We start from the raw sequence: 13,320 nt of genomic DNA, 5'->3' as shown, positions 1-13,320 counted from the left end.
GGAGAGCCCCTGTGTGCCTAAACATTGGAGATCCCCCAGAAATGACACCATTTTGGAAACTAGACCCCCAAAGGAACTAATCTAGATGTGTGGTGAGGACTTTGAACCCCCAAGTGCTTCACAGAAGTTTATAACGCAGAGCCATGAAAAAAAAAAAATATATATTTTCTCAAAAATGATCTTTTAGCCTGCAATTTTTTTTTTCCCAAGGGTAACAGGAGAAATTTGACCCCAAAAGTTGTTGTCCAGTTTCTCCTGAGTACGCTGATACCCCATATGTGGGGGTAAATCACTGTTTGGGCACATGCCGGGGCTCGGAAGTGAAGTAGTGACGTTTTGAAATGCAGGCTTTGATGGAATGCTCTGTGGGCGTCACGTTGCGTTTGCAGAGCCCCTGATGTGCCTAAACAGTAGAAACCCCCCACAAGTGACCCCATTTTGGAAACTAGACCCCCAAAGGAACTTATCTAGATGTGTGGTGAGCACATTGAACCCCCAAGTGCTTCATAGAAGTTTATAATGCAGAGCCGTGGAAATAATAAATACGTTTTCTTGCCTCAAAAATAATTATTTAGCCCAGAATTTTTTATTTTCCCAAGGGTTACAGAAGAAACTGGAACCCAAAAGTTGTTGTCCAGTTTCTCCTGAGTACGCTGATACCCCATATGTGGGGGTAAACCACTGTTTGGGCACATGCCGAGGCTCGGAAGTGAAGTAGTGACGTTTTGAAATGCAGACTTTGATGGAATGCTCTGCGGGCGTCACGTTGCGTTTGCAGAGCCCCTGATGTGCCTAAACAGTAGAAACCCCCCACAAGTGACCCCATTTTGGAAACTAGACCCCGAAAGGAACTTATCTAGATGTGTGGTGAGCACTTTGAACCCCCAAGTGCTTCATAGAAGTTTATAATGCAGAGCCGTGAAAATAATAAATACGTTTTCTTTCCTCAAAAATAATTATTTAGCCCAGAATTTTTTATTTTCCCAAGGGTTACAGGAGAAATTGGACCCCAAAAGTTGCTGTCCAGTTTCTCCTGAGTACGCTGATACCCCATGAGTGGGGGTAAACCACTGTTTGGGCACACGTCGGGGCTCAGAAGGGAAGTAGTGACTTTTGAAATGCAGACTTTGATGGAATGGTCTGCGGGTGTCACGTTGCGTTTGCAGAGCCCCTGGTGTGCCTAAACAGTAGAAACCCCCACAAGTGACCCCATTTTAGAAATTAGACCCCCCAAGGAACTTATCTAGATATGTGGTGAGCACTTTGAACCCCCAAGTGCTTCACAGACGTTTACAACGCAGAGCCGTGAAAATAAAAAATCATTTTTCTTTCCTCAAAAATTATGTTTTAGCAAGCATTTTTTTGATTCACAAGGGTAACAGGAGAAATTGGACCCCAGTAATTGTTGCGCAGTTTGTCCTGAGTATGCTGGTACCCCATATGTGGGGGTAAACCACTGTTTGGGCACACGTCAGGGCTCGGAAGTGAGGGAGCACCATTTGACTTTTTGAATACGAGATTGGCTGGAATCAATGGTGGCGCCATGTTGCGTTTGGAGACCCCTGATGTGCCTAAACAGTGGTAACCCCTCAATTCTACCTCCAACACTAACCCCAACACACCCCTAACCCTAATCCCAACTGTAGCCATAACCCTAAACACAACCCTAACCGCAACACACCCCTAACCACAACCCTAACCCCAACACACCCCTAACCATAACCACAACCCTAATTCCAACCCTAACCCTAAGGCTATGTGCCCACGTTGCGGATTCGTGTGAGATATTTTCGCACCATTTTTGAAAAATCCGCGGGTAAAAGGCACTGCGTTTTACCTGCGGATTTTCCGCGGATTTCCAGTGTTTTTTGTGCGGATTTCACCTGCGGATTCCTATTGAGGAACAGGTGTAAAACGCTGCGGAATCCGCACAAAGAATTGACATGCTGCGGAAAATACAACGCAGCGTTTCCGCGCGGTATTTTCCGCACCATGGGCACAGCGGATTTGGTTTTTCATATGTTTACATGGTACTGTAAACCTGATTGAACACTGCTGCGGATCCGCAGCCAAATCCGCACCGTGTGCACATAGCCTAATTCTAAAGGTATGTGCACACGCTGCGGAAAACGCTGCGGATCCGCAGCAGTTTCCCATGAGTTTACAGTTCAATGTAAACCTACGGGAAACAAAAATCGCTGTGCCCATGCTGCGGAAAAACTGCACGGAAACGCAGCGGTTTACATTCCGCAGCATGTCACTTCTTTGTGCGGATTCCGCAGCGGTTTTACAACTGCTCAAATAGAAAATCGCAGTTGTAAAACCGCAGTGAAATGCGCAGAAAAACCGCGGTAAATCCGCCATAAATCCGCAGCGGTTTAGCACTGCGGATTTATCAAATCCGCAGCGGAAAAATCCGCAGAGGACCAGAATACGTGTGCACATACCGAAACCCTAGCCCTACCCCTAGCCCTACCCCTAGCCCTACCCCTAGCCCTACCCCTAGCCCTACCCCTAGCCCTACCCCTAACCCTACCCCTAACCCTACCCCTAACCCTACCCCTAACCCTAACCCTATTCTAACATTAGTGGAAAAAAAAAAATTTCTTTATTTTTTTATTGTCCCTACCTATGGGGGTGACAAAGGGGGGGGGTCATTTATTATTTTTTTTATTTTGATCACTGAGATAGATTATCTCAGTGATCAAAATGCACTTTGGAACGAATCTGCCGGCTGGCAGATTCGGCGGGCGCACTGCGCATGCGCCCGCCATTTTGGAAGATGGCGGCGCCCAGGGAGAAGACGGACGAGACCCCGGCTGGATCGGTAAGTATGATGGGGGGGGGGGGGGGATCTGAGCACGGGGGGGGGGAAATCGGAGTGCGGGAGGGGTGGAACGGAGCACGGGGGGCGTGGAACGGAGCACGGGGGGGCTGGAACGGAGCACCGGGGGGGGTGGATTGGAGCACGGGGGGTGATTGGAGCACGGGGGGAGCGGACAAGAGCACGGGGGGGAGCGGAGCACTGGACGGAGGGGAGCCGGAGCAGTGTACCGGCCAGATCGGAGGGCTGGGGGGGCGATCGGTGGGGTGGGGTGGGGGCACACTAGTATTTCCAGCCATGGCCGATGATATTTCAGCATCGGCCATGGCTGGATTGTAATATTTTACCCGTTATAATGGGTGAAATATTACAAATCGCTCTGATTGGCTGTTGCAAGTGAAACTGCCAATCAGAGCGATCGTAGCCACGAGGGGGTGAAGCCACCCCCCCTGGGCTAAACTACCACTCCCCCTGTCCCTGCAGATCGGGTGAAATGGGAGTTAACCCTTTCACCCGATCTGCAGGGACGCGATCTTTCCATGACGCCGCATAGGCGTCATGGGTCGGAATGGCACCGACTTTCATGACGCCTACGTGGCGTCATGGGTCGGGAAGGGGTTAAAGGACAACATTGATGGCTGGCTGACCCAAGCATTTATGGGGAATCCAAATCTTTTATAAAATTGGAGGGGACCAAGATTTGCCTTTTCCCTACTACATATATCACATCACAGGGACAATTTATCACTGCAAATGCTGAAAGGGAGAGATTTTTGGCTTTAAGAACTCCTTGATTTTTAACCTGCCTACAAGACTTTCCACATTCGTACATCCCTGTTGGATGGTAGGGAATTGTGCCAACCCGAGTAATAAAATATTCCCTGAATAATAATGCTTCACACCAGAAGGTCATTAAATTTTGGGCCTTTTTCACAATTAAACTAGGGCTTTTACTAATTGTTTAATGTGGTCCAATTTGATTACCTCTAAATATTTGCAACAATCCAATTAAATCACCATAGATTTGTTGGGAAATGAACAAAAAGGCAAAGGCTGGCCACACACATTAGCTGACTCTCTGCCAGTAGCCATCTCATCTGACATACACAAGAGGACTTGCTTGGCCAGTGTGCTCTATGAGAAAGTCTTGGGTTCAGGGGAACAAATGATCAGCACCCTCACACAGGAAGCTGAACTTGGCAACATGGTCTTGTTCAGTCATATGTCCGGAATGTGTGATATGTTAAGATGCAATAAATTTATCCTTCTGTCTAGAGCAGTTGCTACACAACTTTACAAAGTTGCCATCAATAATTCTCACTTGAACGTCTTTGGCTGAGATCAGGGGAATGGGTTGTTGAGCAACATCTTAAAAGCAGTAAAAATAGACAAAATAGGAAATTATTTGCTCTTTAAAAAAAGTTTGTAAAATGAGAACAAGGATTTTGCAATATAAATTTTTTTAAATGAATGTTGTGCAGAACAATCCGCAATCAGCAGTATTCAAGTGCAAGCGTCCTTCCATTCAAGTGTTGGGCAGGACCAGTAGTGCTGAAGAACCACCCAACACTTGGGATACAGATGTCCGTCCTCATTCTGGTCAGATTTCCCAAATAGGATGGCTTTAACAAATCACGCTCATCTATTCTCATCACTGAGAAATCCTAGCTGTGCAATTTACCAGTGTTTTATAAAAATAAGTCTCCACAGACAGGAAAACGCATTTTAGGAGGAAGATGTGTTGGCCTGATGTCAATGACGACTTGTGAAGATAGAAGCAACCACTGAAGTGTACACAATTTTATCCAGACTAGACAATATTCCTGGGCACTATAAACAGCAACTGTTCTCACACTTAAGGTACCGTTACACTAAATGACTTACCAACAATAACGACAAGCGATACGACCTGGCCGTGATCGTTGGTAAGTCGTTGTGTGGTCGCTGGGGAGCTGTCACACAGACAACTCTCTCCAGCGACCAACGATCAGGGGAACGACTTCGGCATCGTTGACTGTCTTAAACCAGGGTAACAAGGGTAAATATCGGGTTACTAAGTGCAGGGCCGCGCTTAGTAACCCGATATTTACCCTGGTTACCATTGTAAAAAAAAAAAAAAAAAAAACACTACATACTCACATTCTGATTTCTGTCACATCCCCCACCGTCAGCTTCCCGCACTGACTGTGTCAGTGCCGGCCGTAAAGCAGAGCACAGCGGTGACATCACCACTGTGCTCTGCTTTACGGCCGGCGCTGACAGTCAGTGCAGGGAAGCTGACAGCGGGGGACGTGACAGAAATCAGAATGTGAGTAGTGTTTTTTTTTTTTTTTTTTTTACAATGGTAACCAGGGTAAATAACGGGTTACTAAGCGTGTCCCTGCACTTAGTAACCCAATATTTACCCTGGTTACAAGTGAACACATCGCTGGATCGGCATCACACACGCCGATCCAGCGATGACAGTGGGTGATCAGCGACCAAAAAAAGGTCCTGATCATTCCCCAACAACCAACGATCTCCCAGCAGGGGCCTGATCGTTGGTTGCTGTCACACATAACGAGATGGTTAGCGAGATCGTTGCTACGTCACAAAAAGCGTGACGTTGCAATGATATCGTTAACGAAATCGTTGTGTGAAGGTACCTTAAAGCAAACTACCAAAGAATCAATCTGGGATCCAGGTTGTTTAATATAGAGAAAAATATCTAGACCAGGGGACCCCGACCATTTCTTGCTTTGAGAGCCACATTCTGCTCTGATGGCCGCAAAACATGCTGTGCAAATAGATCTTGGAAGCCCCCATGTGACCTTTTAATGGTTCTAATTTCACCAAATGCCCCTCTACTTTACAAGTTCTTGTATCCAAGTGCCTCTAAATATTACTTTACATTTTATGGGTCATACTCATTAATACTGAGGATGCCACCAATAATGTGTCCTGTTGACGCTATGGCTTTTTCCCCCCCCAGAATTCATCAATATATTTTCAATGGTGCCATTTTGGGGTAAACAAAACTTTTTGATCATTGTTTGTAAATGCAGGATGCAGATTTTTGGAATGATTAGGTGACATAAAGAACATTGTTACATACAGCATGAAGATTTTTCATCTATAGAGTATTGAAGGATTTAGGTTATTTTCACACATTTACTTCAGTGTCACTTGACATAAGAAAGCAACCTGTAAAGGTACCGTCACACTAGACGATATCGCTAGCGATCCGTGACGTTGCAGCGTCCTCGCTAGTGATATCGTCCAGTGTGACAGGCAGCAGCGATCAGGCCCCTGCTGTGCTGTCGCTGGTCGGGGAAGAAAGTCCAGAACTTTGTTTCGTCGCTGGACTCCCCGCAGACATCGCTGAATCGGCGTGTGTGACACCGATTCAGCGATGTCTTCGCTGGTAACCAGGGTAAACATCGGGTAACTAAGCGCAGGGCCGCGCTTAGTAACCCGATGTTTACCCTGGTTACCATTGTTAAAGTAAAAAAACAAACGCTACATACTTACCTACAGCTGTCTGTCCTCGGCGCTCTGCTTCTCTGGTCTGGCTGTGAGCACAGCAGCCGGAAAGCAGAGCGGTGACGTCACCGCTCTGCTTTCCGGCTGCCCGGCGCTCACAGCCAGACAAGAGAAGCAGAGCGCCGAGGACAGACAGTGGTAGGTAAGTATGTAGCGTTTGTTTTTTTACTTTTTAGGATGGTAACCAGGGTAAACATCGGGTTACTAAGCGCGGCCCTGCGCTTAGTAACCCGATGTTTACCCTGGTTACCGGGGACCTCGGGATCGTTGGTCGCTGGAGAGCTGTCTGTGTGACAGCTCTCCAGCGACCAAACAGCGACGCTGCAGCGATCCGGATCGTTGTCGGTATCGCTGCAGCATCGCTTAGTGTGACTGTACCTTTAGATTATGTCAACAATTGGCAGATACTGGATAAACCAAGCATGGCCTCCACCCAGATGTCTTTTGTACCTGGGCTGATCATATTCTTTCCACTCACAATAGACTTGTGTTTAAGGAGAGATCTTCATTTCCATATGACTAGACGGTCACTTACCCCATTGTCTATGGAAGGAGGAGGAACCTCAATCTCATGGCCAGGGTGTCCATATAAGACTGATGGGTCATTGCAGTCATTTCTGATGTGGATCTTTACTACAAGGTCTTTGCACACCACTCCTAGAGAAGCAACTTCACAAATTGTGAGATTGCAGCTCGTCCTACGTCGGATTAAAATCTACTGGAGGAGACTAATGGCACTGTGCGTGACAGCGCCGGGTCCAATACTACCGGGCAGGCATGGATTCAGGGCCAGAGGAGCTGATGCCCCGTCTGCTGCCAGTGGGAGACTGCAAACCCATGGATGATTTCGACCCCGGTGCTCCTCCCCGGACACCGCAGGAGTATTTAAGGCTGGTCCAAATTGAGGCTGCACGATGTCCTGATGTAGTCATTGCTCAGATTGACCCTAAAAAGCTAAGAAAGAAGCAAACTGTCAGTATAGCGCTGTCCAGATGTCAGCCTGCTCCTGAACGATATTCACCGAGCCTCCGATGGCAGCAACAACAGGTATCCCAGTTCTCGGCTGTACGACAGGGTCTCAAGAAGCACAGGAGCCATTGGAAATCCCAACCCCATGACAGCAATGTATTGATGCCAAGCACAGAGGATGAGGAAAGCTGGAAACGATACTGTTTAGGTGAGCAGTTGTATTCCGACCTGGCGGCTGCTCTAAACCATGAAAATGAAAACCTAGGGATTGATTATATCAAGGTTGGCTTCCCTCTTTTGCTGAGCATTGTCAGTCGCATGAGCCAGGCTACGGTCACAAGTGTGTTGGAGTACCAGGTGAATTGGTTTGAAGAAAGAGATTTTACACCAGAACTGGGTCGTTGGCTGTACGCCTTGCTTGCCAGTTTGGAAAAACCCCTACTACCAGAAGCCCATTCACTTATTAGACAGCTGGCACGCAGATGTTCACAAGTTAGAGCTGGTGTGGAACACAGGGAAGATGAGTGTCTGCGGTAAACCTGTTTATCTGTTTAGCTGGCAGATATTTTTAGCAACAAGACCTAGCTGATTCCAGTGACCCATCTTGATGTTATACAACTACCTTTCTTCCTCCTTTTTATATTTTCTGACACAGCAATACCTGGTCCTAAGCAAACATCCTACATTCAGTACTGCACCGACCATCTTTTCTTTTGCAAGTGCTGGGATAAAAGTAGCAGTCCTTGTTGCTTGGGCAGCCTCAAGAGCAAAGAAAGATCCTACAGTCAACAGTTGCATGATAACATCTTCTGATAAAGGGAGACTTGGTTTTCTGTCTTCTCAAAAAAAAATTCTCAATGCTGTTCTACCTTTTTACATTTATTGGCCAAAATTAAAGCAAAATTGTAGAGTGTTTTAAGTGCCTAAAAGGTTTTGGAGATCCCATGTTCATACCTTTCCACTTCCCTGCATTGAACCCATTTTCTGCCAGCAGGACCTGCATGGATCCTTGTTGGGATTTGTGGTTGAAGCAAACTGTAGCATTGAAAACTGAAACCTCTCATTTTATAGACACTTATTTGTATTGGTCCAATTTTTTTTTTTTTTTCACCATGTCTTGTATCTTCTGCCTCTGGAATTAATGGTCATAAAATTTAATCACATTTTGCGTACATAAACTACTGTTACTAAATGTCATACTGTTTTACAGTCTTCCCCCCCCCCTCCCCCCTTAATATTGTGCTTCCGACACAAATGCTTTTATTTTCAGTATTTTTATTTTCATAGCATTTGCTTAATTTTGATTAAAAAAACATAATTCAAAATACTTTGGTTGCAGAGGCAATTGCAAGATTCACATGTTATCACCTGTGTATGTTCAATTGTCAGTTTCTGTAAATATATTTTTTAATAAAATCTACTTGAGGAAAACCAACTGAATTTTCATTTCGTCACAATCTACGATGGTCACCCACACCAAAGAGGACTAGCAGTATTTGAAGACACTGGGCAGCGGAACCTATGGCAAAGTGGTCATGGCTCCCGAGAAGAAGACAGGTAAGGCCTAACATTACAAGGGTGAATTAGTCATATGGGATTTTTAATTTCTGAAACTATTTAACATGAAAACCGTAAGTCTTCCCTGAGCCATGTAGTCTAAAGGTCTGTTATTAGTTGTGATTCGCGCTCTTAGATGTGTCAGACGTCATCAATTAATGTCCTCACATCATCAGATCATTTTCATTAGGTTTACCCCAAGTTAAAAAGGTTTGCCTATGTAAAAAACAAAACCATGATGGTGTTAAAAAAAATAATTCTCTGCAGCAGCACCCCAACACCTGAGAATCTTCAAACCCCTTAAGAATGGTGGCTTTTGGACAAAGCTATTTTTTTGTTCATGGTAATTTCAGGAGCCATATTATTTTTGGGCACTATAGCTGTATGAAAGCTGGGTTATTTCTGGATGAGTTGTATCGGTCTTGGCTGCATTTCGGGGTTCATATATCTACCAAAGTTTGTTTTGTGAAAAAGGAAATAAATTAAACATAGCAGGTGCACAAGGCTCCACAGCAAAGCATCCAATACTTAAAAAGCTGTGTAAACTGTTATGGGGTAGATTTAGTATTACGTTGTGTATTTTTTGGTTAACTTGTTTCTATTGTACATTTCATCTTTAACTTTATTTTTGCGAGTAGCAGGACAAACTATATATAGGACAATTCTGAATCCACCTGTAGCATCTTTCCTTGGGTGGATTGTGGGGGAATCAATTTATAGGACAAAAGCTTAGTTTCTACTTTTGCCATTGAAAATCCAATAATGTTATTTTGCTTCATCGCATACAGTGCATGGGTTTAAGAGTTTTATAGTATGGATCATGTAACCAGTGATATAAAATGTTAATAAATGTATCTTGTGTAAATTACTTAAATTCTCACATTTTACTACTTTAGCACAACAAAAAAGAAAGCCACTTATCATGTTCACACCGCAGCCTTTATTTTCAGAGACCCTTAGCTTCTATTTTTTCATGATCTGTAGCTGGTGGAGGCTTGAGTGCTGAGATGATGCTTTTAGTGATGCCATTTTGGTGTGGATACGATCTTTTGATCGTCTGTTAAAGCATATTAATGCAATGTTGTGGTGACCAAAAAAATACAACTAACTGGTGCTTTGACTTTTCTTTTGCTACGCTGTTTATTGATTGTATTAATTTTTTAATATATAGGTCGGGTGATTCTGAATGCAACATTACCATTCGTGCACTTTTTCCAGTACACAATATGTTAAAACTAACGGTGTCATTCAATTAACTAGTGATGACCTGGAGAATCATAATGGCAGGTCTGTTTCAGCATTTAGTGAACATGGTAAAAAAAAAAAAGCTGTGGGATTTCACTTTTTGCAATTCTACTGTACTTGAATTTTTTTTATTTCCTTCAGTACACAATGTTAAAACCAATGGTATCGTTCAAAAGTACAACTTGGCCATGTGAGGGCTTGTTCTTAGCTGGACATGTTGACTGAAAAATAAAATTAATGGCTTTTGGAAGAATGGGAGTAAAAAAGCGAAAATGCAAAAAAAAATACCCCTGGGGATTAAAAGGTTAAAGCAATTAAAAGTTTTTAAAAAAATAAATGTTCTAATCACCTGCCACATTCAAATTAAAACAATGAAAAAAAATGTACATTCAGAATCTCCCGGTCTATCAATATATAAAAATGAATCCAATCGGTAAACGGCGGAGAGTTCGTATTTTGGTCACCACAACATTGCATTAATATACAATAACGATCAAATCTGCACCAAAATGGTATCATTAAAAGCATCAGCTTGGCACGCAAAAAATTAAGTCCTCACCCAGCCCGGAATCCCTTACAATAGAGACACAACGGGTATCAGAAAATGGCACAATATATTTATTTTTTTTATTCTTTGTAGGTTTTTTTTTCACCACTTAGATACCAAACATGTCCATTTGCTTAACAAAAAAACCTACATTGTGCCATTTTCCGATACCCATTGTGTCTCCATTTTTTGGGCCGGTAGAGGGCTTATTTTTTGAGCGCCAAAACAGCTGACATGGTGCAAGTTAAATTGTGGGCACAGTATGAGACAGGGAGAGACACGACGTGTGCAGTACATGTACAGTCAATGTCATGAAGGGGTCAAAAGTGGTTGTCCGGTCTTGAATGGCAAGTCTACAGTCATAGACTGGAAGGTTTCATATGTCGCAGTGTCGGACTGGGGTGCCAAGGGCCCACCAGTAATATTGACTTTGAGGGGACCCACTTTTCACCTGTATACAAATATTACTTTACCCTCGTCCACAAATTTACCTCCATCTCTATATAATAAACTGGGCAGTGTGGTTAATGAATGATGAATGCTGTTTTTTTTCTATCCAGAGTGAATCAAGTGAATTATGGCACATACTGCCCATACAGTGGTATTGGGGGGCCCAGATTTGCACAGGGGCCCGCCCGGGGATAGCAGGCAGGTCTGACATATTCCGCATACGCTTTGAACCACTGAAAAAATGGTAGTTACCTGCCGATAACGGTATTTCTCTGATCCCATGATGGCACCACGGAGAGGGGTCCGCCCCCAGGGACAGGAAACCTACAGATGAAAAAGGGCGTACCTCTCTCCCACATCAGTTGGATTACAGAGCCTTATACAGAACTTCAGCTGCAACTCAATATTTGTACAAATTAAACTTAACCAATTTAACTGAACAGTGGCACCGTGACTAAAACTAATTACTGGTACATTACCAAGTGCACACCTGTGTGTGAAAAGGGAGGGAATATACGGGTGCCATCATGGGATCAGAGAAATACCGTTATCGGCAGGTAACTACCATTTTCTCTATCCCCATGATGGCACCACGGAGAGGTTTGAATAGATAGCTCTTAGGGAGGGACCACTGCCTCTAGAACCCTTCGCCCAAAGGTAGTATCAGAGGAGGTCAAGTCTAAGCGGTAATGCTTGAAAAATGTAGACTGGGAAGACCAAGTGGCCGCTCTACATATCTGTTGTATCGAAGCGCCAGCTCTCTCCGCCCAGGATGATGCCACTGCTCTGGTCGAATGAGCCTTTATATTCTCCGGGATGGCTGTCCCGCAGGATGAGTAGGATAGGGCGATGGCGTCTCTTATCCACCTTGCTAACGTGGCTTTCGATGCTTTTTGTCCCTTCCGTGGACCCTGGAAGCAGACAAACAAAGCCCTATCCTTCCTGCACTCCCTAGTGGCTGACAGATATTGGATCAGACATCGTTTTACGTCTAGGGTATGCAGTGTTTTTTCCCCCTCATTTTTAGGGTTGGGACAAAAGGAGGGCAAAGATTTCTTGCGTTCTATGAAACTGTGACGATATTTTAGGGAGGTAAGCCGGGTCAGTTTTAAGAATGACTTTGTCATCAAGTATCTGAATAAAGGGTGGACATGAGGATAACGCTTGTATATCACTGACACGACGAGCCGAGGTTAGGGCCACTAGGAGTGAGGTTTTAGGGATAAGATCTTTAAAGGAACTTCTGACAGGGGCTCAAAGGGAGGTTTGGTTAGAGCGTTTAATACAAGGTTTAGATCCCATGGAGGAGATTTGTGGAGGGGAATGGGTCTGGATCTAGATGAGGCTTTAATGAAACGCATGACCCATCGATTTTTGGCCAAGTCGTAATTATACAGTGCTCCTAAGGCTGCCACCTGGACCTTTACAGTGCTTGTAGCTAAACCTCTTTCCAGACCTTTCTGTAAGAACTCAAGTATTTTCCCTATTGGGATCTCCCCGGACGGGTCTGCCCCTGATACCGACATAAACTTTTTCCACACTTTCCCATATATTCTAGTGGTTACGGGTTTTCTACTCTGTAATAGAGTGGACACCAAGTTGGGAGAGAACCCTTTATCCCTCAGCAACCTCCTTTCAAAAGCCATGCTGTCATGTGTAAATTTTTTACATTGGGGTGAAATACTGGACCCTGGGACAGAAGTTTTGGAGAGTCTGGTAGAACCCAAGGACTCGATATGGACATGTTTCTTAGCCAAGAAAACCATATTCTGCGGGGCCAAAATGGCGCTATTACTATCACTGTAGCTCTCTCCTCCCGAATTTTCCTCAACACTAAGGGGGATGAGCGACATTGGAGGGAATGCATAGGCGAGATGATAGTTCCAAGGAATTGTTAGTGTCTAGAGCTACAGGGTTCCCCCGGGGATCTATTGAGCAGAATGTTTTCACTTTGTGGTTTTGGCTGTTCGCGAATAGGTCTATTTCTGGTAGACCCCAGAGATTCACGATTTGATCGAAGACCAACTGATTTAGCTCCCACTCTCCCTGCTTTAAGCATGTCCTGCTCAGGAAGTCTGCAGTCTGGTTTTCTGAGCCCTTTAAGTGGAGAGCTGTCAAGGACTTTAGACTGTTCCGCTATGTGGAAGATGGATTGGATTACCTCAATCAGTGCTCGACACCTGGTGCCCCCTTGGTGGTTTAGATA

At 44.6% G+C, this 13,320-nt stretch overlaps 1 protein-coding gene across 1 annotated transcript; it reads left to right on the top strand.

Moving 5' to 3' along the window:
• The first annotated feature begins 7,123 nt into the window (after positions 1-7,123).
• On the top strand, positions 7,124-7,852 carry LOC138680961 (gem-associated protein 2-like). Its single transcript, XM_069768150.1, has one exon. The coding sequence runs from the start codon at positions 7,124-7,126 to the stop codon at positions 7,850-7,852; it is 729 nt and encodes a 242-aa protein (XP_069624251.1).
• The last annotated feature ends 5,468 nt before the right edge of the window (positions 7,853-13,320 follow it).

This window comes from Ranitomeya imitator, chromosome 5 (genome assembly GCF_032444005.1).
Source record: "Ranitomeya imitator isolate aRanImi1 chromosome 5, aRanImi1.pri, whole genome shotgun sequence".
NCBI classification, from domain to species: Eukaryota; Metazoa; Chordata; class Amphibia; order Anura; family Dendrobatidae; genus Ranitomeya; species Ranitomeya imitator.
Note: the sequence above shows the minus strand (reverse complement) of the source record. Positions and strands in the feature narration are given on the sequence as shown.